The sequence below is a fragment of the Calonectris borealis genome, chromosome Z, assembly GCF_964195595.1.
Source record: "Calonectris borealis chromosome Z, bCalBor7.hap1.2, whole genome shotgun sequence".
NCBI classification, from domain to species: Eukaryota; Metazoa; Chordata; class Aves; order Procellariiformes; family Procellariidae; genus Calonectris; species Calonectris borealis.
Window position 1 is genome coordinate 84,100,690 of NC_134352.1, and position 25,426 is coordinate 84,126,115.

Sequence of the window (25,426 nt, forward strand, 5' to 3'; positions counted from 1 at the left end):
GTTAATTATATTGTTTGTCTCCAGTCAGATTGCTCCAGGACTGGAAGGAAAATACGAGTTAGATGCCCCATTTCCCAGTAATTATTTGCTAAGAAAACGCAGGATATCTTTCCTAACACACATACAAAAAAAAAAAAAAAAAAAAAAAAGACCTACTGCTAACACACATGCTCACTTTTCATCCCATGTTGCTTCCCACAGAGAAAGGGAGCAGGAGTACCAGGGTGTGCTACAAAACTGATAAGCACCATTATGCAGATCAGGATCGTGGCTCTAAGTGCTGTTATTTTTAGTTGACGTTTATTCATGTTTGAACTATGGTCTAAGCAACAGACTCAAGATCTGAATACATGTAACGCCTCTTGAATGCTCACTTCCTCGACAAAGGCCGAGATAAGCAACTTGAAAACATTCACTGTATTTATCTGTGCGTACATTAGGTACTTATAAATAAGAAAAAAACCACCATTGTCTGAACTGCAGGGAAGCAAGTGAGTAAAAGCTTCAGTTCTCATTTTTCCAAATCATAACCTCTTCATGTTTCAACCGCCTCCCTCAGAGTGCTTCAGCTGAAGATGGTAATTTCTAGGAGGTAGGAGTAATATCTCTGCGGGGTCTCTTGTACTTTAGAGCACTTCAGTATGTTATGGCAAAAAGCAAGACTGGCTTGAAAATTAATTAGCAATTAACTGCAAAGCTGATCTATAAATTCTAGGAATAAACTCCACAGCTTTGCATGTCGTAATTACGTGTAGGTCACGTCAACCCAGATGCAACAGACCCATAATTCCTCCACACATTGTCCAAGCTGGCCAGGCACAAGCCAGCTCCTATCCAGAAGCCACTTCTCTGAATTGGCTATGCCCAAGCCAGCCTGCGTTAGAAAAATATCCTTTCATCAGGCAATATTAGTTGGTCTACGCAGCTAGACAGCTTCCAGCTCGCAGATGTGAGCTTAGCGATGCAAACACCACGGAGCCTACTGTGCAGGCAACGCGACTGTGGGTAGGGCTGCTCCCACCCATCCAGACGTGCCCAGAGAGTGTCATTAAAGACATGTGGATTAAAGCTTTCTACTTTATTTAGCTGCTGAAATTCCTCAGAGTTGCCAGAGTTATTGTGTAACTGTATCTTTACTCTGATCTTAATATGATTTTGTCAAGCTTTAGAATACTTCCCCTGAAAACCTCCGAGACTGAAGTGGGAAGACCTGAGGAGACTCCTAGGAAGAGGTACAAGGACAGAGGGCACGGATTCTCACAAGGTCATTTCTATAGGAGAGAATCACGTGCTGCTCATCATTACTGTCTGTGCAAAGAAAGGATGTTATTTGCATTTACAAATTAATGCATGACATTACAGATACCAAGGTCAGTGTCACCAACTTTTCTCCCTGCAGGAGTAACCTGCTCTGGCCAAACTGCTGCTCAGCAAAAGGATTTTGAAAAAAAAAGGATAAAATCCAGTAGGTGAAAGCGGGCAGTGTAGAAGAATTATGTGCCAGACTGACTGTGTTCACTTGGCAGCCCTGGCCCCAAACTCAAGTCCTTCGGAGGAAAGGTCACACGCCAAGTCACACTATAAGCATCCTTAAAATTGGAAGTACTCGACTGCTTGGTGAGGACTTACAGAGCTTGGCGCTTGTCAAAAAATTTTGATCTGTTGATTTAAGTGGCAATATAAACATGTCATTTTGAACGCTGTGTATCATTAATGCAGAAAAGTTAAACTTGATGGGTTTTCACTCCAGAAACAAGATTTCTTTAAATTGTGGCCCAACATGCAAGTCAATCTGGCACACTAAGTAACTGATAAAACCTTTCTTTTGTAAGCAGCGAGTTTATTTAGCGATGGCTCTACGTCAAGAAGGAATCACTGTAGCCTCTTAACATCAGAGCTTTTAATTATCTGCACGTAAGAATAAGTTGTCATAGAAAATGCAAAAGGTCCAGTGTTTCTCTGTATTCACAGCATCACAGCGGAGCAAGGAGACAACCTGAAGGGCTGGATTTGGATCCAACAACTCCTCTGGTGTTACTTAGGCTATTCCTGTACTGCGGCTCAGGACTCGGACTTTAGACCAATCTCTCCCGCAGTAATTCAGTCCGAGCGACTAAATACGTGCCATCTCAGGGACACAGGGAACTGTAGGAAAGACATTAGTATATGCAGCCAGCTAGACTATTCCCACTGGGTGTTTTAAAATTACCAAGGTATAAATAAATTACCAGCCGTCGCCAATGGCCGTGTGTACTCAGTGTGCCTTATCAGATGATATTTTCCTAAAGTTATCACAAAAGAAGTGGATCGTGAGAAGATGCTCCTGCTCTCTTATCATGGAGTAGGAACAAAAATGGTTCTGCAGAAAGCAGACAGTATTTAAAATACACTTGGCATAATGGAGAAGAAAATGCGTTGTGTGTTTAAAAAACACATATAACTCCCATTTGCTTACTTACCTACTTACACAGATTTCATTATTGCAGTATTTAAACATCACAGAGCCATTAATGGATTTTAGCCTCACAAAACCTGTCAAGTTGGTAAATCCCTCATAAGATTTGAGAGATTCTCAGAAGAGAACGAAGGGGTCTGCTCAGGATTAGACAGAAAGTTCATTATCACGCTGACGAGACTTACAGGTTCTGAACTGATTTTCAGTAGGTTGGTTAATTCTTAACTAAAGTCCCAGAAATTTATCTTTGTAGCATTTTATATAGACCCAGGTGGAGGTGCAGAGCACTAGAGAAAGAAGACTTAAGTTAACAAAAAAAAAAAAAGATCAAAGTTTGGTTACAGCTTAACTAAACAATGGATGGAGAGGTGTGATTGCACCTTCGAGATATGATGAAGAAAACCTTAGCCTCAGCAAATGTTAATTCCTCCACACGCTTCAATTTAATAACTAATCAAGAAAACTCATCCAAACAGTTAGCACAAATTAGGAATTGAAATTAAAACAGACACATATGGCAATCCACAATGCAACCCCTTATCTGCCGCTATTGATAGGAGAAATGATCTTTTGACGTTATGGATATAAAGGGTATGTATGTAATTGATTGGAACAGTACACATTAATTGATGAGGTCTTGAGCACTTACTCTTAGCCTGTCTTTGGGCAAAGCAACAGCTCCTTGCTTGATGATTTCCAGAACTCGCTCCACTGACAGCTCAGCTCCAGCTTGCTCTAATCGGGAGCTGAAAAAGCTGATCACCTGGAATGAAAAATCAGAGCACAGAAATAAATAGAAAAGAAGAGATCTTTGTATCAATTTACACACGAAGCTGTCATCTTCTTTCCCTGGATCAACGTATCTGTATTTTGTAAAGAATAATCATGTTATTGCTTGTGTCGCAGCCAGGGAGATTTCGTTAATGTCAAATTAGCAGAATTATCAGTATTCTCCTGCAGTCATTTTTAACGGATAGATGATTTTACAATTTAACACACACAGCTGAATTAATAAATTTACATTTTCAAGTACTGTGCACTGACATACGCTTATATTTCTATCTGTCAGTACTTCTGCACGTCAGGATTTTCGAGGCCTTCCAGACTAGCTTTTATAGTTTGGGCTAGAAATTTACTTTCATTTTCAAGCATTAAAGTAAAATCCTTACACTTTCAATGACTCCTGGACAGAAGGCTTTAAGACAACTATTAAATATCTCAATACAACTACAAGAGTCTACATGACTTGCCTGGGGGTTTTGTAGCATCCAAAGCCATAGCAGTTGGAAGGGGGGGGAAAGAGGGGGAAAAGCCCACAAAGCTCCTCTTCTCCCCAAATTAACCACCCGAAGTCCCCCATGTACCTTCTCCATCACAGGTTCCAGGCCCGAGGACCTGTACGTTCCCTTTCAATGCTCTCATCCTCCATGCATCTCCCTGGTGAGGCCAAGCTGCTTTTCACCATATTTCTCTCCCCACCCCCTTTCTGTGACCCAGCTGGTCCTTGTTAGCTAGAACACAGTTAGGTCAGGCTTTAACTTTTATCCCTCTCCAAGCTCAGTAGGTCACACCAGAAGCAGACATCCCACCGGCAGTTCTCCATGTGGGACATCAGAAAACCTTCATTTCTATAGCTCCTTTCATCCAAAAAGAGCACACTTTGCAAACCCCATCCCTTATCCCAGAGGAACTCATCAGTCACGCAGGGGATCCGAAACTCAAAACAATGCAAAAAGGGTATGGGGCAAAATTTCAACACCTACTAAGAGTCCTTTGAAAGTACCACAAGATGGTCAGAGCCACTTGGTAGAGCCCATGCACACGTGAGCACCCAGCTACCCCTTGGCTGGAGCCACGCACAGCTTCCACGCACTGCACATGTTGGTTCCCTGATATCTTGTAGGCTTTGGACATCTCTCCTCTGAAAAGTACTGATGTCCACTTGTATCTGAATCCCAACCTCCAGCACATCGAGTCATCTTTGTTAATTCTCCCAAGCAGAAGGGGGGAAAAGTGTATGATACTACAAAATCTCTGCTGAGCTCTCTTTGTTCTGCAGTGAGACACAGCTGGAGCCAGAAACCATTACCCTAATTATGCCTCCCAGCTCAGCTGCTGTTAATAAAACAAAGACAGCTGATGGCTTGATTACTGTGAGATTCAAATTTGTTGTTCCTCTCTTGTGATCCCCGAAACCCTAGCCCGTGTTTTGAGCAGGTAGATTTGCTGGATCGCAGACCAATTTTCTCTAGAAACTGAAGCACCAAGCGAGATAGAGACAGATGACGGTTGCTGGAAGTTGCTTTTTGGGGTTGTTGTGGTCTGTTGGTTTTTTTTTTTTGGTTCTGTTTTGTTTTAAACAACAGATGTGTGGAAATCAGTCAAGAGAAAATTGAGGTTTAACCTTCTGTGCTGTCCTTACGATTATCTCCGTACTTGAATAAAAGGGAGAATTTCATTGCCTCTGGCAGATGCGGCAGGTAGGTTTGACATTCTTACAGATAAGGACCCGCTGTAGCGCTGTGATCTCTGATCCTTGGAAAAAACCAGGAGTAGGAAGATGTGCTGAGTTCATAAGCAAAGGAGGTGGAGGGAGGAACCAGAAATTACAGAGGAAAATGGCAAGAAACAGCTTGCGCAAAGAGCGCGAGGACCTCGGCGCGAGGCTGACATGGTTTTGGCATAGAGTCTGGGACAAATTGCTGGTAGAGGATACACAGCTCACAGAGGAACGAGCAAGTTGCCCACAAACTTCGAAAGAAAAAAACCCATCTTCCTGCACTTCAAGACTCCTCTGTTGTCAGTAATCACTGGTGAAACCTATCCTCGCCCAGGGCAGGCTCACCCAGAGCATCCATCCCACTAGTGCTGCCTTGTTAGCTCAAGTTCTGCTAAACCACAACAAAAGCCAAATTTAATATTCGGCTTTTAATCAAAAGGATAAAATACTATCATAATGCATACGCATAAAAAAACTGAATGAAGCTCACAGATACTACCTGAATTCTGGCGTTTCCTATTTTGGAAAGTCAAAGCCTCCAATCTTAACATGTTTTTAAAAGACTTTTATGTTTTTGTGGTAAAGGTACTAATCTTGGTTGAGTTATATTTCACACAGAACAAAAGTGCGATAGGCTTCCAGTGTTTTCAGGCTATGTCAGCATTTCACAGAACCTTGAATGGCTATTTTTGGTACGCAGTGGAAGACTGAAATGAAAAATATGTATTTAAATAATACTACTTATCTCTAAGCATTATTTGCCTTACTACTTCAGACAATATAGAATTGGAGTAATTCTTGATAGGAACCCTGATAGTACAGTACCCCAATGAGATACTCAGGTACCCAATAAGTACCCCAATGAAATAAGAAAAAAAAAAGGGGGGGAAGGGAGGGAGAAGGGGGGGCGGGGAAAGATGAGTTATACAGAGGAGATCCTACAAGAGGCATTTGCTTATTACCATTAGATCAGTAATAAAACCAAAAAGCATCCAAAAAGCATCCAGCATTTCATCGCTACTGCCCAAGCTCCCGTCTCTTCTGTAGCAGAAGGTCTAACACTTTACCTAGTAATCTGCCCAAATATAGAAATATAAAAGCTTAACATAATATTAAGGAAGAGTAGCCTTCTCCTTTGAAAGAGCTTTAATTACCTTCCACACATAAGTAACAGCTGCATTTAAAATAATCATGAAAATTAACAGATTTCAACTCCTTGTCCACTTAAGAAAACGAACGAGAAAAAGCAAACTGGCTGGATAATATTAAATGAGTTTCAAGTTCTAGCACATGCTTTAAAACCCAATGCTGAGCATATTACTGTAATGTATAGAAAAAAGCAAATCTCCGGGCAAACGAACTAGACTGAGAGATGGACATTTTTTTTTCCTTACGGTGTCCATTTTTTGATATTCTAAAAATTATTTTTCTCATTAATTATTTGGGCAACTGGTCTAAGAAAACAGAAAATAACTGCAAAGACTGCTTAAGAAGAAGAATTACAAGAAACTTAACGAGTCGCTGTGAATTTCTCGTATCCAAGTCATGCTGCGCGCTGAAAGGCCCTCTCCATGCAAGGCACATAACCCGTTTTAAAAAGCTCTTCCTCGAATCTGGCTTCCATATTAACAAAGATTAAAAGGCACGTCTAATCCTGGATTAGACAACCCCTCATCAGGAATATCTTATCCGCGTCCAGATAAAACGGTGTATCTGCAGCACCTTGCCCTGTGCGGAGAACCTGATTCTGGTTGTGCAAGCTACCCAGCCGCGCGGCGCGAGGGGCATGCAGCGACATGGCTTGGTCACCATCAGCTCAGGGATTTCCAGGCTTTGTATTAATACACCATTAATATACTCAAGATCTCTACACAAAAACTGTTTTCTATAGTGATTTCCAAAATTGGTTTTCATAAAGCTTCTCCATTTAAGAGGTCAATTTTCCCTAAGAGACTCATCTTTAGTCCTTTTGTTTTCTAAACAATAAATTTACAAAGTATTTCCAGAGATGAAAAGTGCTGCAAGAAAGCTAGAATGATTTAAAAGAGACATTGTAGTTTTTGGACTTTTTTTTTAAGATTATGAGGGAATAACCACAACGTCTATTATTTCACCCATCTATTGTTTTCAATAGGGCTGAAAGGCTGAAGTGAAGAAATATTTCTATTTACTAGAGCATGCACCAAGCAGCAGAGCTATCAAGGACAAGATGTTTTCTCCACTTGGATTCTTTCAGCGGATGCTGAAGTGCTGCGATGCCCCAGCCCATTCCCAGCCAGTGCCGCAGCCTAACTAACACACACCACAGCTCCTCGCTTTCTCCATAGCTAAAAATAACAGCGCGATTCACTGCTGCCTCCTCTGCCCGCCACTGTCAAGGTTAACTCTGCAAAAGAGAAAAAAAAATAACTTGGCACCAAATGAAAAAGTTCTGATTCCTTTTTTGTCTTTTTTTTTTTTTTTCCTCTGGAAGGTGATGAAAAGAGAAAGACGCACATTTTGACATCGGCTATTTTACATTTCCAGCCGCGTTCACCCCTGGTAGAGTAACACGCTGTACTGACGGCACACTGAAAGGAGAAGAAAAGGAGAAAACAAACCTCTTGTCATAAAGTACCGCAGGATTAGCACTTCAGCTAAGTATCTTCTTTAGGAAAACATAAATCACAGCTATGTTCAGCAGCCGATAGTCATACCTTCTGTCCTGGAGCAAAAGTGAGGCAAAGCCAACCCTCGCTGATTTAAGAAGGGACGAAACGGCTTCAGGTGATTCAATAGCAGGAGAAACACAAAAGGTTTATCAGCAAACTTGAAGTACTGAAGTTTTTCAGATTCACCTTGAAACTAGGAGCATGTTCAAAGATACATGAACTTTTCAAGGTACTCTGCTCTTCTTATCTCCCCACTCCTAGCAAAGAAAGTGGGTAGGAGTGGGGAGGAAAAAAAAAAAGAAAAAAGAAAAAAAAAAATCACTTAAAGTATTTAGCCGGCCGTAACTAGCAGGATCAAGGTTTTTCTATGGGTATTTTAAGGAAAACCATGAAAGATCAGTTCTAATGTTCACTCCAAGTCCTGCAGGTCTTGAAATAGGAGTTGCTATGCCAGAGCCAAGCCAACTCAACAGATTTTAAAATCTAGCAGGGAAATATGTTCAGAGAATTAAATTCCTAGTAGGAAATTGCATCAATCGAATCCTTTGCATCACTAAACCCTTGCTCCCGACCTCCTGATTTCTATCAGATTATTTTGCAAACAAAATTCTAGCAGCTCCTAGTTAAGCCTGTTCAACCACACGATATCTATCACTAGCTCATAGGAAATAGGAAAGTAATGGAAGCCAGCGAGTTCTCACGATGGCCACGAACCAAACTCATCTTTAGGAATTGCTAAGGAAGAGCCTCCACCAAATTCCTGACACATTTGAGGTTGCTGCCCAAATTATAGACCACCTCTGAAATGGAGGCATGTAGATAGTTCACAGCTGAAACATTTCTGCAGGAGGCCAGAACAGGAACCATAGCATTCCTCTTTGTTCACCATCCAGAGGAAGAATATCCCATTTAGCTAAACAAGATGCACAATATCCTATTAAGATGACTTTCTAAAATGAAAAATAAATTAATAGGAAACAGAAGGTATTTTGATTTCAGTTTCTTCTGTACAGCATTAACTGTTCCCATATGTTCCCAATCAGCTGGCAATGGTGATTTTTAGCTTATTTATAAAAACCCAGAGGCAGGTAAGTAGTTGTCAATAAAATAGTGTTCTATACGCTAATGACCCTTAAACACCTACCCGTTTTTTTGCCTCAACTAAGAAGCACACAGAGGTTATGTGTTATCTCCAGAGTAACCTGAATGGTCCAAAACCTGAAGCAAAGGCCTTAGTTACTGTGACCAAGTCTGTCCCACAGTTAACCTGGGCAATTGCCGCTCTGGTCTGAGGAGCTGGTGGGGCTGCAGAGCCATCCCCATATTCACGTGTGCCTACAGACATGTCTGCCCCGTCCTCTGCCCTACTGTCGTCCTGCCAAAGGTCTGCTATCCAGAGGTCTCCAATGTTGAAGACCCTGGAAACCTACCACAGTGCTCCGTTATTATTAACATTAGAAAGTCTGTCCTTATGACCTGTGAATCCACAGGTACGTGAAATAGGTTATTCCCTTTCCCTTCACAGCAGTGTTTTATTTGAAAAATATCACATCACCTTTAGCCTTCCTTTGGCTAATCAGCACCCGTTCTATTTGACCTTAGAGATCCCGTTTTCTACAGCTCTTGTTTCTCCCTAGAATTTCTTCCATGGTGCCTAAACCCAGAGTAATCCAGCTAAGAAGTCACCAGCATGAGCAGGCTTAGAGAACACCTCTGGGCTATTCTCCCTTTGCATACCCACACAGGACTGCAGCAGATGCCTCCTTCCTCCTTCCATTTGCACCATCAACTACATCTTCTCAGTACATTTTCCAACTAATTTTGCATCCACATTTTAGCATTTTCACCTCTTCCGTGCTTCCTATTTGGTTTATGAGAACATTATATGCAGCAGAGTAAAACCAACAACTATTGAAGTCAAGATATGTCATACCCATTTTATACATTCTTGACAAAGCAACCTGGCAACTGTTTTAGTGTCCAAAATCATTAGAGATTGCACGTATTCTGTATTTTATTCAGATTTCTTCAATATAGAACATTACCATGCTGTCTGATAATATTTCCATATGAAATACAAATCTGGACTAGAGCTTAGGATCAGAAAATCTTACACTTAATGTAAGGAGGATTTGGAGTGACCCAGAACATAAAATGCACTTTCTGCTCCTGTGGACCTCTAGTGGCATCTGATGATGGAAATTACACTCATACTTCCACTACAGTATGGGTGGAGATAATCTAAATGTACATTGCCGTTTAATGACTAGAAAAAGTACTGATGGAGAGAACCAGGATGTAGCACAGCCTCTGCAGACATGCTTTGGGGTCTTCAGAAAGGTAACTTCTCCTCCCCACCCTTCCATTACCAAAAGCTGCAACATCTACCATTTACACCTACGGTTTACACGCTTTGGGCCACCAAATTACATTGAGCATGGCAACCTGAAACCCAACATGGCTCCCTGATACATGGGAAGTTGGTGGATCCATCCTCCTCTGAATAACCAGGCTTGGCCACACGAAAAGCCCGGTCAGCTCACTATTCTGTCTCTGACAGTAGGCTGGGATGGATGCTTAAATAAGAATATAAGAGCAGGTCAAGAATAGGGATATCCTCCCCATGAATACACTCTCCCAGCTTCCAGCAAGACACAGTTTAGGAATTTACTGACCCAAATCTTTAAAGATTTTTTCTCCCCCCATGATTTTCTGACTCCTTTTGGAGCACACCAACATTTCAGACATTCACAACGTCCTGTGGCCGTGAGGATGGAGCTCCCACCTCCACCACTGCAGAGAAAAGCCTGAGCAAAGTCTGGGAGCCAGGAATTCATTTTGGTTCTTCTCAGACACTGCCCAGATGGTTCCAGACAAGCTCCCCCCATGTGTAGAGTAAAACTAACATGATTTGCCACTTTTTCAAGGGATAGGAAGACCAGTTAAAACAATCTGGCTGTAGCACATGAGACAAAGACCGGTTCTGTCCATGATGGTAGTGCTGCCGATACTGTGTACGAAGTGGAGGGCGTGACAGGGTAGAAGAGGAGTCAGCTGAATCTAATCTTTTATTCAGATCTTCGAGCCTGACAGCTCTCACCACTTGCCAGCTGGTGACAGGTACATTTAAAAAAAAAAATCTTTTTTTGACATCCTTGCTTCCCTAACAAAGGAGCTATTTAAAAATTCAACATGCTCCCTTGGAAAGCTTTAAATAGTTTCTGAATGTAACTGGCATTATGCTGTAACCCAATATTAAATAGTTTTGGGGAGGAATTGTTTAAATTGTTGAGGAAAACCTACATTTAAGTGTTACAAAGGAAAGGACGTGCTGCTATCTGCAAGAGGCATGGGGCTGTCGTGCAGAAGGATCTGGCCACCACCTTTCCTGGATCTGGACAAGTAACCAGAGAAGGTCCCTATCTCAGTCAAGAATGAAGACGACTTATCTTCACTGCACCATATCCTCTCTTTACACAACTTGAAGACATCTTGTCCTAATCATCCAGGCAGTATCATGCTGGCTGTAGTCTGCAGCTGCCAAAAGTTTGGAGAGTTTTGAGCTCCGAATCCTCTGCTCTCCAACCTCTTGCATGACCAGAAAATATGAAGTGAGAACAGAAGAGGAAGGGATAGGTACAGAGCAGGATTTCAGTTCGACATTTAAAATTACCTTCCTTTATGGATCATCAGAAATCTGTCAATCTTCTGTAATATTTTAAAATAAAAGCAGATCAAACCAGAACCTCAGCAGATTTTTATTCACACTGAATAAATGCACTATTCACTGCAGCAAGAAATTTAGCATCCTGTTCAGCCTCCCCTTCCAGTATTTCATATCCAGGGGTCACAGCGTGACTTCAAGCATTGCTCAGCTCTGCAAATACTGACTAGAGGACAGAGAAATATTTCTTGCACTTAAAATCTGTTATTTTCTAGCAGGAATCATTACTCAGGTTTTCAATATGAACATTAAAGCCACTATCAGATGCAGCAGTAATTAATTAAAAACTAACTGTTTTCCAAAGTCATACTCCATGGAGAGCCACACCAGTAACAGCTTCTGATCCACCGCTATTTCCTTTTGTTTTCTTCTAAAATGTCTACTTACCCAAAGGGATTGCTGTGGAGAGACATTTTGCGGGTGAAAGCAACACACACATTCAGATACAGCCCAGGGAACAAGGCAGCTGAATGTCTGCTCTTAGCTATTTTTAAAACATCCCCCATATTCATTAATAGGCTCGTGATGGGTGTAAGAGAAAAGAAAAAGATTGGCTGATGATGAAAATCTGCTTTTCTCCCCCAAAAGACAGGTTTCTAACAAGGGGCAGTTAAGAGAAGCCAACGCTGTCCTTCCTTAGGGGACTGAAAGATGTGTATCAGGTTGGGATTCCTTACCAGATGCATCCCAAATCCCTCTGGCTCTGCCGAGTTAAAGATGTTGTCCAGAAGAAGTCACAGTGGAGGCCCAGAAAATAGGGGAGAGAAACTCAACATTTTAATACTTTCTAAAATAAACTGACAGAGATGATGAATATTTTCCACCTCTCAAAAGGATAAAGAGATCAAATAACAACGTGTAAGCATCCTTTAAATAATGTATCACTCACCAGATCTATATTTTGCATTATGTCCTGGAAGGAAGGGTGAGTTCGAAATTGCTCAAACAGATCCCGCTTGTAAAGCAGCGCGTACACCAAGTTTGGGTTGTGATGAAGAGAATTTGTCAGGCAGGAGTTGATGATCTCCAACATCATTCGGATCACTTCCTCGATCACATTCAGATCTTGCGCCTTTAAGAAAGGAATAAAAGGTTAGTGTGCCCTTTTCCATTGTAAAATATATTAGGTAATAAAGACAGAGCACAGGTAATTATTACTAATGGAGCTATTAGCTGGTTAACGTCTCAATGGTGAGCAAATCTGGCATGCCTGTATCTGGAAAGAGATCTGTTTTCTCCTGTAATAACCAGAATTTTAACCGAAATGCACTGCACTCTATTATTCAGCCTCATAGCTTGATTCTCTCAACAGGAGCTATCTTCTCAAGCCAAAAAGCATTAACATACTGTAATCAGCCAAATTCACTAAGGGTTAAGTCAGCTTGGTCTTTTCAACCCTTCCTATGCTAAGTAAAAGCACTTCAGCATACATTTAATTTAATACATTTTCTGGTGAGCCCCTGCTTGGGAAGGAGGGATAGGGAGAAGAAGAGAGAAAAAAAAAAATCAGAAAAATAAAAAGTGGCTGGTGAAAGAGAAAAGCAAAGACAGGAGAAGGAAAACTGATTGGGATCAAAACCCATTGCACCTTGAACATCTGCCACGGTTCTCCAGACTTTGTCCTTGGCCTTTTTTTGTATTGTTTTGGCATTGAAGAATACTCGTAATAAATGAAAAAAGAAATCTCCTTCTGTAGCGCGTTAAGCCTTAACGCTCAAGATAAACTTGTAGAGATTTTCATCTTGTCAATGCCTTTAACAAACCACTCCTGATGATTTTGAAACTCAAACTTTCTAAGGTGAACAAGCTGGCATGTGAACCCCTGCTAGCCTTCTGGATTTCTCTCCTTGGGCTGCACATCAGGATATGCCTGATACGGTTGTTCAGACCGGAGAGCTGTCTGTCCTCCCTTGGGATAGGGAAAAAAAGGCAAATCTGCTTTGTTTGTATCGTTAGGTCTCTCCACCACATCAAACGTTGGACTGTGAGACTTTACAGGTCTGGCAAGAACGTGAATCATACCAAACCGGCTTGAGTTTTTCTGCTTAGTACGAACGGTGAAACCACTGGCATTTACTTTTGCCGGCTGCCTACAAAGCAGTCATTTTCTGAGTTATCATAAGGCACTTAACGAGGCTGTACTTGCAACAGCGTTTTGTTGGACTGTCAGTCAATCTGTACATAGTTGAGTTACTTTCTACTCCAAGGAGCGTTGTCAGATATATGCTCCTACCAAGGCAGAAGAGAATACGGGGACTTGTCGTTACCCTGGTCAGACTCATGCAGACCTGCTCCTCCATCTCCTCCACGGTGCTGAGGACCGTGGAGAAGAGAGTGCCCGTTCTCATACTGCTGAAATGCAGCGGCACTCTAATTTGGTTATCCACACCGCTTGTCTTCTGCATGTACAAAGGCGATTTAAGTGATGAAAGCCTTTTGAAATTCTTGTTTGAAGAACAATATTTGGCGCACACACTACAACGAAATTTTCTTCTTCCACTGACTGTGGAGGTTACAGATTTTTTTCCCCAAACGTGAGGATCTTTTTTAATAGCTTTGCCTCAGCCACCGGAATTACCGTTGTAGTGTAGCTAACAATGTTGGCAGAAACCCTTACAAAGCCGATCGCTGCAGCTACTTAGTCTGTCAATGGGATCGCATTCTTCTACGACAGAAACAATCCTTGCATTCAAAGCACAGGTGGTTCCTCTGTCTGTATTTCCTAGCGAGCGTGCTATGAAATAGCATCCCAGTTAGATGCTGTGAAATGTGTAGAATGCAAAATACTAGACAAAACCTGAAATAATTGCTTCAGCTGGAATCTGAAGAAAAATCCAGACCTGGCTAACTCATCTGTGGAGCGGTACGTGCCTATCAACTTGGATTTAATTCAGAATATGGTATATTATGGTAGCTTCTAAAAAACTCTGAGCATCGGCGTAATTCTCTCCCCAAGGCAGCAGGATGACCTAGTGGCTGAGACTACTAGGTGCTACCCTAAAATACAGAATGCATTACTTTTGCAGAAACATTATGATTCAGGATCAAGTGAGATCTATCCAGTTACCAGAAAGGTAACCAGCCACACAATTGTTTTTCAAAAACTAAATGCTTTTTAACAAAATATGTTCACCTTAAAACCTGGGCATACAGCTAGTTTAAACAGAAAGTGTTGCTAACCATCTACAAACATGTTATTTCAAGAAAAGGCAGACTCAGCTATTGGTCAGCTTCAAACAATTAAAAGTTACCAGAGGTTATTGCTCAGTAATTATATTTAAAGTTTTTAGAAGCTGAGGGACAGAACCAACCATCTGTTTTTCAGCAGTGGTGTTGCAGGTGAAGAATGTGGGACCCAAATGAAGAAATCCAGGAGCTACCCATAACTGACTATACAAAAAAAAAAATCATTTATAAGAAGAGTGAGCTCCATAAAGGACGGAGAAGTGGGACTGAATCCCAGTATTGCATATATGTTATCTGGAGAGCTGTACGCTCCTATAATTAGCGATTAAAGCATTTGTAAAGGCTTAAAAGTTTTCAAAACAGGAAAAAACAAGCAGAAAGCCAAGGACAGCATTTGGATGAGACAATGGAGAAATGCTGTAAGAGCTGATAAAATGCTGTGTGCTTTTGTTGCTCTGTATCACCAGTATCAAGCTACGGCCCCTCTGCATCTAGACATGGCGTCACGACAGATATAAATAAGGTTACAAAAACATTTCGCAGTTGAAGAGAAGTAGTTTATCACCCTGCGTATTAACTTGCAGACCAGCTGAACACAGCTGAAACGCTGAACACGTATGGCCAAGACAAGGACTACCACATCATCCACAGCAACCTTGTAAGACTATTTTTTTGACTGAATTAGCTGTTGTATGAAAAGAAAAGGCAGATATTGATTTTGGGGGGACAGGTAGACAAGTTTCAATCTATTAAACGGTACATTTAAATGAGAGAGGACTTAGAAGTAATGGCATTTTCCTATTGCTTACACTTGAAAATTCAATGTGGCATTCACATTTAAAATTATTACAGTATTCCTTTACAAACCGGGGCTCAGCTGCCTCTGTTGATACTGATGAGTACCAGTCCTTCCCCTCTTTTTTTTTTTTTTTTTTGTTTATGCCCATAGAAATAATTATACCCATCATTAAAAGAAACTTGGAAGCTAAAGCTTGGTACCAACTTTTTGAGACTGAAATCATGCCTACAAAAGGGATAGGAATGTAGGCACAGCGCTAACATTACTGCGGGTAAACCTTCCTTCTCAGGACAGGAATTAAATGTGGCAGTTTTTTGCAAAGATTTTCATTTTCAAGGCAAAAAGCCAGATGCTTGGCCATGTTCTTGTTGCACAAGGAACAAATCAGGCTGCGACAGCTACAACAGATCCAGTACAGTTCTGGGTAGTCTGGGTCTCTTTCGTTAAAAAAAAAAGGAACAAACAAGTGATAATGCCACAGAAAAGAGAATGGAAACAAGCTGAGAGGATGCAGAGGAAAGCAGGACAAGCACAGGAATGAGAACATTATCTGGAGAAAAATAATTTGAGTTTGATAAACACTAACAAGGAACACACAAATATGCAAAGGCAAACTACGGGCAGAGGTGGATGTTCTCGTCTCTGACCATCCTGGAATACTGTTGCTTTCCTTACGGCAATATAATTAATTAGCATGACATCCTCCTGGGCAAAGACTTCCAGAGAATTCAATGCTTACTTCTGGAAAAACACTGATGTGTAAAAACAGTTGAAAAGTATATGGCTCATAAAATATCAGAGAAGTCAAGCAGCCTAAACGCGAAACCCCAGGCAGGCGCTCACAGTTCGGTTCCTCACAAGCATGGTTACCCACCAAAAAATAAAGCAGTTGAATCACTGTCAGTGGAGGATGCAAGATCTCAGCGTCACCAAAAACCTGCTTAATTTATGGTACCCATCTTCTGTTTCCTACATTGGAACATTCTGAGTGCTCATCCTTTTGATTTAATTTGACATTAAATTAATTTTAATTTTTATAATAATAGAGAACTGGTTAAAAAAGTTCTATTAGGAATGAATGCAAATCTCCAGCCTCTAAATGTTAATACTTTTTAGGAGAAAAAGGGAGGCATGTCCATGTGTCATTCAGGTTAACTTTACTTAACCATCCCTCATGGCTTGTACTGTCTAATAAACACTGAGACAAAATTATTCTGCTTTCTCTTTTCTTTCCTCCTCTGCTAGTTTATATGGAAAACAGTAGTCATTTGAAAATCAGAATTTCAGCCACTTGTGATGTTATGAAGAGACATTTGTAAGCAAGGGTGGACATGAGGCTGTCTTTCATGATGCAGTAAGCTTTGTATTAAGTTTCAGAGAAAGGAACACTTTTTTTAAGATTTCTGGTAGTCTCGCCGAAGCCATTTTCTCTGCGCTTGCAGCCTGCGATCTCAGCAGCCCGATGTCCACTTCAGCCAGCCTTCGGCTGCCACACCAGCTGTGTCCTCACTGCAGAGCTGATTCCAGTGCTCCTGCCCCCGCTTCGGCTCCGAGCCGCACAGAAGCCCCTCGCTTGAGCCCGGCTCATCTTCTGACCTTCGGTCCTGGGTACAGGCTGTGAGCCGAGCGCTGCCCCGTTTCTGGGTGGTACCCGGGGTATTTCATAGCACGGATGCAAGCTGGATGGTGATGGATTTCTTAATGACATTTTGCATTTTTGACCATTTACCCAGAAAGATGGCAAAGCTCTGCTGGAGGCTCAGCTACAGCATCCCATCGTGGGCATGCAACCTGAGCTGGGTCAACCGTTCCGTTGCCAGCCACCAGTTACCAGCAGTGACAGTACAGCTGAATTCAAGGAAATATTGAAGTCTTGATTTCAGGGTGAGGAATGAAATAATTACAGTTTTCTTTAGGCTAAAAACTTAGCCTTTCAATACGTAAAGAGTGCTTAGAAGAAAGATGGGGACAGACATTTTAGTAGGGCCTGTAGTGACAGGACAAGGGGGAATGGTTTTAAACTAAAAGAGGGGAGATTCAGACTAGGTAGAAGGAAGAAATGTTTTACGCTGAGGGTGGTGAAACCCTGGCACAGGTTGCCCAGAGAGGTGGTAGATGCCCCATCCCTGGGAACATTCAAGGTCAGGTTGGACGGGGCTCTGAGCAACCTGATCTAGTTGGAGATGTCCCTGCCCATGGCAGGGGGGTTGGACTAGATGGCCTTTAAAGGTCCCTTTCCACCCAAATTATTCAATGATTCTATTCTATGATTCTAAAAAGCACTAGTGCACAAACTTAAGTCTCATATTGTGTCCACATGATGAATTATAATACGATTATATATTTATTTATTCCAAGCTAGAATTCACTTAAATGCAACATTTTTTTTTTTTCCTTTTATCTGGATGTGTAGTAATCCTCAATCCAAAGCAACAAATAAGTGTAAGCCTAACCAGGTCCACTTTGCAACTTTCTTAAAAACCAGAGATCTAACAGCGCGCCTTTTCCTTTGTGGCAAGATCCATATGAATGATGCTATGCAGTGTACAACGATACGTGTATGCATCCAGGACACTACTGCCTACTAAAAAAGCCCCACTTCTCACCGTGCCTTCACATCGCAGCAATTTTCCAGCCAACTTTCAGCTAAATAACTGCTAGAGGTTTCTGCCTGTTGAAATGGCACGACGATGAATGCTATCAAAAAGGCAGTTCTACAGTTAGCACAATCTGAGCAGGAAGGAGCTTATCTGCCTAAAAAAACAAAACCCGAGCAGGGATGGGTAATGCAATACGCTACAACCGCACAATGTAAATAGGGTAAAAAAACAGGAAAGGCACACCGTAGTGAAGTCTTAATGCAAAGAAACCTGGTGAAATAAAGTGGAAATGTCACCTGTAATAGCAAAAGAAATACATGATGGAAATGCAGGCTGACAAAAAAACCATGTCCAAACACAGTTCTGAACTTATTGCTTTTGACAATGAATGGCTTTTAGCAAGCGGTATCTCGCTGCCAGTAATAGGATGCCTTCACATTTGAATTTCCAAAAGTGCAAATTTCTTTACGTTGAAGCTCGGTAGCTTTAGTTCACAATTAATGACACTGCAGGCCCCTCTCCGGCAGAGCGAGGAGTGCGTACAGTACGCCAAAGCTGTACAGAAGCTACCTACAGGAGCTTTAGCTTGAGATGCTTTAACAACCCCACAATTCAAAGCAGTAAAACCATCTCTGACTTTCCACTTTCCCAGCTAGCTCTGACTGCCCCCTCAAGGCCATTTGCTCCCTTCGCCTCCCTTTGCAAGTCCAGTCCTTCTCTCCCAGCGTCGAGGAAGGTGCAGCAAGCAGCGGGTACAAGCACTCTGCGTTACCAGGCAGGGCTGCGTCCCGTTTGTGTCGCTGCGTCCAGGCGGCGGGGACCAGCCATCCTCAGACCTGAGGCTGAAGGCTACTGTGTGGATAAGGGAATAGAGAGAGGAAAGGCGAGAGTGAAGGTTGCACAGGCAACCTTAATTATGGCCTTTCTTCATTCTGAGCCCTTAACTGTGACGCCTCACTATAATTCTTCACATGTCATATTTTCAGTGAGTTCTTTCCCCCTCCCAAGAGGATTTGTAAACATAAACATAAAATCTTGAGTAATCAACTACTTCCTTCATGACGCAGATATGACTTTAAAGGCAATTTTGTCAGCAATGGAAAACAAAAGGATAGACACACCATACACTTAACGCATACCAAAAGGCTAAGAATGCCCCGTTAACCCCAAACAGACAGCTCCTGCCGTTCTTCTTTTTACCAGGGAGAAACAAGGAGGAAAAATTTTGGTAAACTGTTCCAGACCCATCAGCTGCATCCACAAAATATCTAGATGAACAGCCAGCTTCAGTTCATTTTCCATTACATTTTTTTTCAGCTAGCTTTATCCATGCTAAGGAATACTTCAAATGATTATGGTTTTGGACATTCAGTAGTTAGCTCTTCCATGCCTGCCTGTAACGCAGCTATTATAAACTCCAGGGTGATGTACTGTCTCGCATGGAATAGACAAGTTGACACTCCAGAGAATTTCACCTTGATAACATAATTTAACAGCATCCACAATTATGATGATGTAAACTTCCCTTTCCTCTTTACAGGGGAATTTCTACAGTTAAATAGTTTCAAATAATTTACTTTATTTTTAGTTACTTTAAGAGAAGCATATGTATCTTGTTTGTATTAGCTTTGGGGAGCTTCCAAGAAAGCTGTCTGAATTTCCTGCATTTTCAGCAGAAAATAAAACCTTCAACAGAATAAACTCGCTCTGCCAAAGGATTGGAAGAGCGGAGGGGAAAGAAGGAAGCACACAAGAAAGCTGCTCTTACACTCAATGCGCAAATGAACTTCAAAGCCAAGCCTCTGGTGACAGAAATCTTATCTTCATCTGTTTTACTGGCATATACTCTTTGGCTGTTCTATGTCAAACCTAGGTAACTTCTGGCCATAATGTTGAATTGTGGGACAGTAGGTATTAAGTGAAAAATTGCAGGGCTTATGGTGAATATAACCTCAAAAACTAACCCCGGCATCTCTGATCGCTGCTTAGAAATGAAAGTAAAGCTCTCACACCGGACCAAAGTTTCTTGCCAGACACTTTACTAAATAAACCTACCATCCTGACACTCGCTATCATTGTCTTCCCAAATAACCGAGAAAGCTGAAAGAGCAGGTTTTCAGCAATGTCTCACCATTTTGTCAAGCCAGCCCACGCAGTAAAGCGACATTTCCCAAGAGAAACAAAATGCTGTCAGCCCGTATCACGACGCAAACCTCCAGGACAGCCTGCAACAAGGCTACACTAGAGGAAACGCCGAGGCGGTGTGTCCTATCCCAGAGAAAACAGCCCGGGAGCAGTCTGCTCCAAGGGAAAACCACGTCAAACGACACTTGCCAAGGTAGCAAACCCAACTGCTTCAATACTCCGAAAACCTGTTTGCCACAGTGTTTGATTTCAATAGCCACTGACCAAGAAAATATAAAGCTGTTTCTGAGGACATGTATATATCCGAGTGAAGGTGTAGATACTTTATTGGTACTTCTCATGCGGCTTCACCGTAGCGTGTTTATTATTCGGCCAACCTACTGCTAATCCACAACTCATCCCCTGGTCACACCTTCGCCTTCATCTCTTCTTCCATCCATACCCTTGCTATCTTTGCAATTCCAATCCTAAAACACTTCACATTGAAATACTTTAACTTATCCCTATCCCCCTACAAACTCAGGTTCCCAAATCAATCAAAAATTTCTAGACATTGGCCTAAATTCCCTCAGTGCTTTACTGGTTCTTGGTGATGCTTCACTCTCTTCGCACTGTGCACATTCTACCTGTTTACTGAGGATTTTACAGCTGGGAAATCTGGTTTATTTAATTCTTGTACTGCATATCCCTGTTTGAAATTAATAGCGGCACGGGAAGTTAACTGGCAAACAGTTTTAGCAGAGTAACTCCTTCACTGAATGAGCAGTGAAGTATATTCTCTCTTTTTAGAGAGGATCTCTTCTGGCAGCATGGCAAAACTTCAGGAGGAGGGATAGACATTGACTCCACCTGATAGTCTGGTTTTTAGGGAGATGTGACCTAAAGGTGTCTCAGTTCCCAGGGGAATGCTACGATTACTAAGCTATTCTCTAAGTAAGGCTCCTCTGCTTTAAAAGGAAAGAATGAGCAGCCATCTGGACCCAAAAGGATGGAGAGGCACCTACATGCAGGAGAGATGCAGACTGTGGCATTTTTGTGAGACTGGGGTTCAGTATCACGACTGCAGAAGGTGTTCAGTTCCAGAGAGCAGGACTTTAGATAGTCCTCCTCTTTGGCATTTCATCTCTACGTCCCAGCTTTTCCAAACTCCATTCTTGGGAACCTCCCGTCTAATTCAAGTGCTGAATTCCACCCTGGAAAGCAAAGGGGTGACAAGTCTCCTTTCCCAGTAATTTCCAAGGATGGCAAAATGACAAATCAATTATACAGATCAAATAAAATTATTTTCACCCCAACTGGCTGAGAAAAGTAAATGACTATGGAAGGCGTTTACTCAAGGTCAAGCTTCAGAGGCGGGTCTAAGCCCACCAAGAAGCTCCAGCATAAGCGGATCGACACAGTGCCCAAAATACCTGACAGTCACCAGCTAGGGGCTCCAGTACTGTCCATGCAAGAGCACATCCAAACCACATGCAACCGTGACAACAAAATGCTAATAGTATTTAGCAGAACTAAACCCGATCATTTTCTAAGGTCCCGCAAAACCTGGGAGGCAACTGTTGCTAGGAAAACGACAACGTTCATACTAAGAAAATTAAAGTTAAAACTGTGAATCTGTATTTTTCTCAAATCAGGCTTGAAATAATAATGATGTTTTCTTGCTGTTGAAAGGAAACGGAGAATTCTCCATTTCTGCTTGAAACTAAGCAGTATTCCCTAGAGGTATGGGAAGATTTTGTTTAGTTTGACTGGTAGAACAGGAAAGGACAAGTTCCATATGCAACCCCAACTCCACCATACAAAGGTAAATAGATCATCATGATACAGGCTTTAATTAACAGAACCTGTCTACCTTGAGTAGAGTTCAAGGACTTTAAAGATGTTACTCAAGTGAAAAAGTTTCTGATTCCAGCACTACACATGCAGCTTAGCTGTAAAATGTCACCAGCAAAACTGTTCGGAGGTGTTATGCAGTAATTACTGCTACGTGAACTGAAACTTCGACACTTCCTAATTAATTTCTTTTTTAAATTGCATGGCAGGTCTTATATAACACATAAAGTTTCACATTTTTGCATTTAATATGTAAATGCTACTTAATGAAGTCTCCAGACCTAAAAGTCTATTCCCTAAAGATGACTTCTGATGAACCTCTTTGAAGCAAGCGAGCCTCCAAAAAGGAACAAGCTTAACACTTTTTGCAGGAGGGTACTGTTGCTAACATACGCACGATGTTTCTGGTTTAGTATGTACCTGAGTCCAGATTTAAGAATCCTTTTCATATCTTTAATGCTTGTTTGGAATGGGTTCTTACCCTTTTTATTCTATGTGATGTTGAACTGAACTGTAGAAGCCCTTATTTCTATCATGAAGAAAAAGAAGTTGGAAAAACATTACATCTTGCCAAAAGACAGAAAAAAGACCAATTAGCAATTTAAACCAAACAGTTTTCTTCACGTTTTCCCTTCACACCTCCCAAACTTTCCTCCATACAGTACACCACAGTTATAGGAACGTAATTTATCCACCAGTTCCTTATAGCCCCAGCATCATCTCTGACTATATTATCAACTATTTTCTTCACCCTCGGTATTATATTTGGCAATAACAACTACGACACTCCCTGCAAAATACATATACATCTAAGAGCATATTTCCAATGAACCAACTGCTGTCATTCAAGAAAATCACTCAGTGCTACAGATTTTGCAGGCCTATATTCAGTGTCTAAGCAATTTTAATTGAGAAAGTATCAAAACCAACAGAATAAATACCAATCTCTCACTAAAGCTGTCGACTGCACAGAGGCCGAATTCAGAAGTTCTCCACTGGTTCCTTACTGATTGGATGCTGTGGTTCAGCACCTTTGCCACATTTGAAAACCATCATTGCCTTGGAACTATGACAGTTGTCTTCCACTGAAAGTACCGCTCCGAATAATTTTGACCCTACTTAAGAGAAGTAACATCACAACCGAGACTGTGGAATCCAAGTCCTCGGTAATCCACACAGACTGCATCAAGTTTCCATAATTTCCATACTATCCAAGCAGAAGATCTTCTGGTTCTGATGACGCACAGGATGTCAGTGGGAAAAGTCTCCACACACTCAGCAGCCAAAAAGTTCTGTATTCTTGCCCTGAGGGTGAAAATTGCTATTGAAATTTCTGTGGGAGGCATAAGAAAGTCAGAAGGAGTTGGCAGAGCCGACATTTCACATCAGTACCGTCCGGGAAACGTCAAGGAGGGAAGGGAAGCGGTGTTCCTGCCGAGGCCGCCCGGCATTCCTCCCGCGGCTCAGCAGTGCAAGACTCCCGCTTTGCTCAAACAAGAAAAATCACTGCAAAGGTAAACCAAGTCAAATAAGACATTAAAAGAAAATCAGCATAAAAGAAAACTGTAGATGGCTTCCTGACAATATTAGCTGTGTTTAATAATAATAATAATAATGATGATGATAATAATAATGGTTGATTTAGCTGGTTGCCATTCACACGGAAGGTGACAGTGTGCACACAGAAAACTTTTGATGTTGGCACAGAATTCTTTGCACGTTGTAGCTCCTTAAATACTAGCAGTGCACGATAAAAAATGTCAGGTCCCAGATAATAGACACTTGGTAAGGGATTATGGTACTAGATTCCCAAATTGTTGTGAGCAGGAATATGCTGCTTTACAGCCATCATTTTACCCCAGAACTGAAGCTATATCATGGAGAGTGCTTCTATTTCTTCTGATATATTAAGACATAGCAGCATGGTTAGAAAAGTAATTCAGAAATACAACTCTTTATGAGACCACTTGGCAGACTTACTCTACTAATTCTTTCAGTGGTGTTAAATATTTTGAAAATCAAAGGGGATAGATAAAGATGTGAGAAACCTATCATATTAAAAGGAAAAACTGCATTATTGGTCTTTGAAGTGGTTTGCAGTCTAAAGGATCTATAGATAAGCCCTTTTAAAATATAATAAAGTATAAGAAAGTGTTTTTATTTGTTTTCCTCTTAGCTTACCACCTCTTCAAAACTAGTCACTGCCAGTAGTAGTATCATTTATTCTATTAAGATGGGCCTGAAAAACCACCATAACCAAATTTCAAGAACTGCTCTCACAGGTTGAATAAAATGCAAATAGGAAGGAGATGAGAAAGAGCCTTTTGAGAGCTGATAGCAGGCAAACCAAATAAATGGAGTAACTTTTAGATTAAATGTTGTTTTTACTACATTCCATATTATTTTTCAAGTGCATTCCCCTGGACACTGCATCAATTCTGATAAACACAGAAGCTGGTGACCACTGCTCTGCTTCCTGCCGAACGGTCTGGAAGCACACAGCAGCCGTAGCCTGAATGCCGAAAAATGAACCTTTAACTGAGATTTGGAAAACCCCAAACTCACAGAAAATAATTCTAGAAGCCTGTGTACACAGGTACCCGTTCCAAAATGAACTATAAGCAACAGATGACATTTTTTCAAATGCTGAAGAAAAACACTCTTGATAGAAATATGGAAAAAAATACATTATCCAAACAAATAAAATTTGCTGAAATATTTATGAAGTCTCATCTATTTTGGGACAAAATGTAATTTTGTGTAGTCTGGTTCATAAAGTGCAGCAGTGACAGACAAGGGCAAGATGAGAGATCACCGTCTGAAAGACAGAGAAACTCTTGTGTATATTGTACATCCATCCCGGAGTCAGTCAACAGTTCCTCACCAAAATCCTGTAAGCCATTATGATTGTTTACCTATAAATCAAGCTAAGTTTTCTAATGAACTCTAACAGAGTCCACCACAAGGTAAGATCGCTAATTTATTGTGGAAAAATAATTTCATATTTCAGAAAAATTCAATGAAGCTTCTTCCCACGGGAATGTGACACGACGCTTCCTATGGTCTCGATTTATCAAAATCTAAAAGATTAGTGTGGGAATGGGAAAACTTGGCATTACTCGTTCAGATAATTTTTTTTTCTCTGCATGGAGTAAGCATCTGATTTCTTTGCAAGTGCCACAGATACGTTGCTGGCGAGTAGCTTAAAAACCTGCCTTTAGGAACTGTGACATCCATTCTCTTTTCAGTTTATCTGGAGGGAAGAGATATACTTAAGATTTAGATTCCTATTGCAATGAAAAAATTAAATCTAACCTTTAATGTTACAATCCATCTTCTTTTCTCTTGAATAGGAGGGTTGGTTTTTGTTATTAGTAAACAGTTTCTTTAAGGTCAAGAGTTTGGGTTAGCACGCACACAAATGCTGGAGTGGAACAGCCTCTGTACACGCTGTACCAGCATGATAGCAAGAAAAATGCAGCAGAACACAGTGCCTTTGAAGATGTCATATACTTCAGTAGCAGGCCACAGCT

The 25,426-nt window shown here is 41.3% G+C and overlaps 1 protein-coding gene across 8 annotated transcripts in view; it reads right to left on the bottom strand.

Moving 5' to 3' along the window:
* Window positions 1-25,426, bottom strand: part of LOC142075247 (dymeclin) — a 222,356-nt gene that overhangs the window by 28,083 nt on the left and 168,847 nt on the right. For 7 of the 8 annotated variants that reach the window (XM_075136337.1, XM_075136338.1, XM_075136340.1 and 4 more), the window contains 2 exons: window positions 12,220-12,402; window positions 3,105-3,218 (listed from right to left, as the gene is read on the bottom strand). In XM_075136337.1, the coding sequence (XP_074992438.1) occupies window positions 3,105-3,218; window positions 12,220-12,402 (297 nt within the window). Of the gene's footprint in view, window positions 1-1,874; window positions 2,146-3,104; window positions 3,219-12,219; window positions 12,403-25,426 lie in introns of those variants that run through there. The other variant, XM_075136342.1, reaches the window with a different exon arrangement.